Genomic DNA, 4,133 nt, shown 5'->3' with positions numbered 1-4,133 from the left:
AAACACATGTTCTCCTTTGCCAAATAAATCAGTTTCTGATTGAAAAAGACAAAATTATCTACTAATCGACCTTGCTTGCTGTATTGAATGGAAACTTTTCCACTTAATTGAACCAAGTTAAAAGAAGGGAAAATCGTTACTTACTGTACAATGACTAAAACCAAAGTAGAAGATACTAAGATCGTTACTGCAAAAATCTGCACAAAAAACCAACATAATTGCAAAAGAATGTTTATTTCGATTTTCAGTTACTACAATCTAAAACAAAACCCATTGGAAATTCCCTAAAAAAAACCTATTGAAAAAAATTAAAGCTAAACATTTTATAATAAAAGTAGGAAAATGTTAACTAGTGTCGGATATACTTAAGGACCATAAATAATAAACTTTTATGAAAGTTAGTGTAATCGATATATTGAAAATTGAAAAGTTAAATACTTTTAAAAAATAATTACTTAGTTTAGAATGTTTAAAGAGTGTCCCGTGACACTCGTTAACAAGATCCATAAATATATGATAAACAAGAAATGAGAGAACTAGTGCTGCCTCTTTTTCTCCACACCATCAAATTGTGACTTTCCATCTTTCCTTGTCTTACTATTAAGGATATGCTTTGATTTCATCTTGACGGATTTAACAAGAAACGAGAGCTCGTCTTCATCTTTTTTTGTTGATTTAAAAACAAGCAATCCTTCTTTCTCATCCTTCTCCATCATGCCATTTCCAGCATTTTCAGAAGGCATTTGCATTACTTTGGGAACTGATAATTCCATTTGACCCTTCTGCTTGCGTGCTAGCTGCTGCCTGGCATATGAAGCACTCCTGATAACATCCACAATTAAAAGTGAGTTTTCTATATACAAACATCTTGAACTGCAGAAAATACATTTCAGAGACCATTTCAATGTCAACCTTTAAGCTAAGCAAGAGAATAGTACCAGAACAACCAGTTATGAATGGATTTGAGTCCTCTGACTTGAGTGTTAAACACACACACATGATTTGTTATACATGTGCATACAAGATAAACCATTGATGTTTTCATCAATGATGATAGATATAGAAAAGCCGAACCGAATATGTGTTGAACGATAAAAAGTAAACATAACTGCCATATTTAATTACTCCTGTCCACTATTGAGTAAATTGTTGGCAGCTGCTTGTAATAGCTTAAATAGAAGCAACAATACAATGTTTATAGAACACAAAAAATACCTTTTAAATTGTGGATCGGTGGGATCAATAGCATAGTCAGGAGAAGAGAAAAAATGTGCAAAACGTGGATCATCACTATATGTACTGTTTGGAACTTTACCCTCATCAATAATAACATTCTCCTTTCCCATTTTGTCCTTCCTTTTTTTAAATTTTAGACTATATCCTTTGAGACCAGTTTCTGTCGCCTTGTCATCAGCAAGCAATAACTCAAGCTCTTCTTTGCTTGCTTTGTCAACAGCAACTATATCCATATGATTGTCAGTTTTACTCTTTTCTGTCTTCTTCCTCTTCTTAACACTAGGTTCCTCAATGAACTCATTTGCTGCTTCAATAACTTGTTGATCACTATCATCATCTGATGAATACTTCGATTTGTTCTTCTTGGCCTTCTTTTTCTCATGCCTTTTCCTTCGAGATGCTTCCCAAACTGTTTCCTTATCCTTCTTTTCCATTAATTTTTTATTTAGACTTTCCAATCCTGAATGGAAGGTCACCTCCATCTCTTGGCCAATGTCATGTTCAGCATCTTCATCTGAACCATTGCCCGAATAGACCAAATTAAGATATATAGATTGTTTTCTAGCCTTTTCATCAAGTTGATCATCAGCCTCGGTGTTATCATCACTTTCACTCGCATCCGAAGCCAAGTAATCTTTCCATTCTAACTGAGCAAGCTATTATTAGCATATGGGAAAAGAAGAAAAAGTACATTTTAGTATGAAACAAATTTCAAAAGATAAATATAAAAATGATACATGAGAATATGAATTCTTCTCAGTTTCTTCTGCCATTCAGATACTTAACAATTAACAAAATAGACACATGCACAGGATACATCGATACTGCAAGTTATGAAAGCTCTAAAGCATGTTATCTATCTATAACAATATAGAGGGGATAGGTGATTTTGGGTTGGGTTTTTCATTCTTCCAGTTATACCCTTAAACAAATTCACCTACAATAATGTTATATTATTGGTGTCATTGAAAAAGATAAGAATTTATATTATATTAGCTTTTATGTTGGTGTCATTTGGTTTGTTCATAATTTACAAGTGTTAGCGCAATAAACATGATTAAGGGAAGCCTCTTCGTGAACCATGATTAAGGGAAGGCCTTGCAAGATGAAGGAAAGGGGTATTATCAAGTGCAAACATTTATTACATGGAGTAGAAACAACTGCTAGTGGAAAGGAATGAACAACGACGTTTGTTTGTAGGATATTGATGTATGGTTTCCCCCCAAAAAGAGAGCATGACCATGAGATATTGCCAAACTATGAGATATTGGTCAGTGCGCCGGTCACGATTAAAATTTTGGGTCGTGACATAATTTTCTTTTTCCTAAATTTTTTAACTTATATTTCCCTTACCGTGTTTTTCATTGTTTCTACATTTCCTATTGTCTTCAGAAACCAAGACCTGATATCATCATAGTGATACAAGCCTGGATTTCCACAATTAATACTGCGAATTACAATACTATGTTTAACTCCATTTTTTCCGGTATCCATTAGATGTTGTTTACCATAGACTAGGGCAGTGCTAACCTGCTCATCAGTAAATTTCCGTCTCAAGGTCCTTTTGCGAAGGGGGTCATCATCATCCCAAGTAAAATCAACTTTACTGTGCTGAAGTGCTCGAGGACCGAAATCTTTGACTACGTAGTTTGCAGGTACCTGAGCATTGATAGGAGTCAAAATATACCAATTATTATCATAGAGCATAAATAAGCATATCATGTGTTATATACCTCAGTCACGACATCCTCAGACTCCTGTTTGAACTCCCAAAAGTCAGGAATAAACCTTAAATCAAGTGGAGTGGATAAAAAGTCAAGACCATTACATTCTTTGTAAATGTGAGCTGCTGTGGTACTTGAGTCACATTCCACCACAGCATGATAGAACCTGGAGAATGAGATAAAGAATCGAGTTACGGAAAAAAGAGAGATGCACATAGGACACAGTAAACATATCTATCAAAATACTGAACCAGGAATGCAGAATAAAAAAAAAAAAAAAAGATTAAATATTCTAAGATATACATTGGGGATGCAAGTATATCTACCATCATTACAGTTAAAAAATCCATGCTGCAGACAAAAATACAATAATATGAATTATACATGTCTTGATTGCTTACCATGTGTTTTAAGGAGTGTAATGTCTATCAAACAAAGCATGTGTGACACTAAAACATATAATAGACCACAATGATCGTTTGCTACACGACAAGAAAGGTATGAAGAAGAAAAAAGAACGATATTTTTAAGTCTCCATGTTTACACATTACTCTTCAGTGTTAAAGTAAGCTTGGAACACCATGCAATACTTACAGAATGATACAATGAATGCTTAAAAGGAAGTTCAACAATCTTCAATTCTAAATGTTGGTAAGAAGCACTATGAAACTGATAAAATTATTATTATTATAAAGTTATGCTTGATTCAAGCTGAAATCAAATTGAAGAGCTTTATCTATATGCCATTCAGGCCAATGTGTCACGGCACAAGTCAGTTTTATGGTTATTATATATACCGCATCATGCTCTTCTGATAGGCACGCATATTCTCATTGATATCTTCATCACTTATATCATTTTCATTGTGAAATAGAACAGGTCCATGAATATTCTCCTCTTTCAAACGTTGAAGGCCAAACTCAGTTGGATAGATAGCTACAGATTTGATCATTCCATTAGGTGGGACAAATGAATTGAATACTACATACAAGTCAACAGCCTACAAAAAAAAAAAAAAACATTTTTGACAAAATCAAATGTTTCAACTCTTAGCATTTAAATTAAAAAAAAGAAAAAATTATTATACGTTTATGCACACCTTCACATAGTTCCAGTCCATGTTGACAACAGCAAGCCTATAAGTATCTTTATCAATCACCGATACCTCGTCTT

At 33.7% G+C, this 4,133-nt stretch overlaps 1 protein-coding gene across 1 annotated transcript; it reads right to left on the bottom strand.

Annotated features, from left to right (window-relative positions):
• Positions 1 to 497: 497 nt before the first annotated feature.
• Positions 498 to 4,133, bottom strand: LOC112421236 (pre-rRNA-processing protein ESF1). The gene is made up of 6 exons (XM_039833799.1): positions 4,060 to 4,133; positions 3,758 to 3,960; positions 2,970 to 3,126; positions 2,767 to 2,895; positions 1,216 to 1,892; positions 498 to 822 (listed from the first exon to the last, which is right to left on the bottom strand). Exons 1-6 carry the CDS (start codon positions 4,078 to 4,080, stop codon positions 537 to 539), a joined length of 1,473 nt encoding a protein of 490 aa, XP_039689733.1. The 5' UTR covers positions 4,081 to 4,133; the 3' UTR covers positions 498 to 536.

The sequence above is a fragment of the Medicago truncatula genome, chromosome 4 (assembly GCF_003473485.1).
Source record: "Medicago truncatula cultivar Jemalong A17 chromosome 4, MtrunA17r5.0-ANR, whole genome shotgun sequence".
NCBI classification, from domain to species: Eukaryota; Viridiplantae; Streptophyta; class Magnoliopsida; order Fabales; family Fabaceae; genus Medicago; species Medicago truncatula.
This window is presented reverse-complemented; position numbering and strand designations above follow the sequence as displayed.

Bases quoted from the DNA above. Each gene is read 5' to 3' on its own strand.
- LOC112421236 (XM_039833799.1), bottom strand. From the start codon at position 4,080: ATGGACTGGAACTATGTGAAG. The intron at 3,127-3,757 runs GTATATATAATA...CTCATTCTCCAG, and splicing joins TATCAGAAGAGCATGATGCG to GTTCTATCATGCTGTGGTGG. The intron at 2,896-2,969 runs GTATATAACACA...ATCAATGCTCAG, and splicing joins CTGAGGATGTCGTGACTGAG to GTACCTGCAAACTACGTAGT.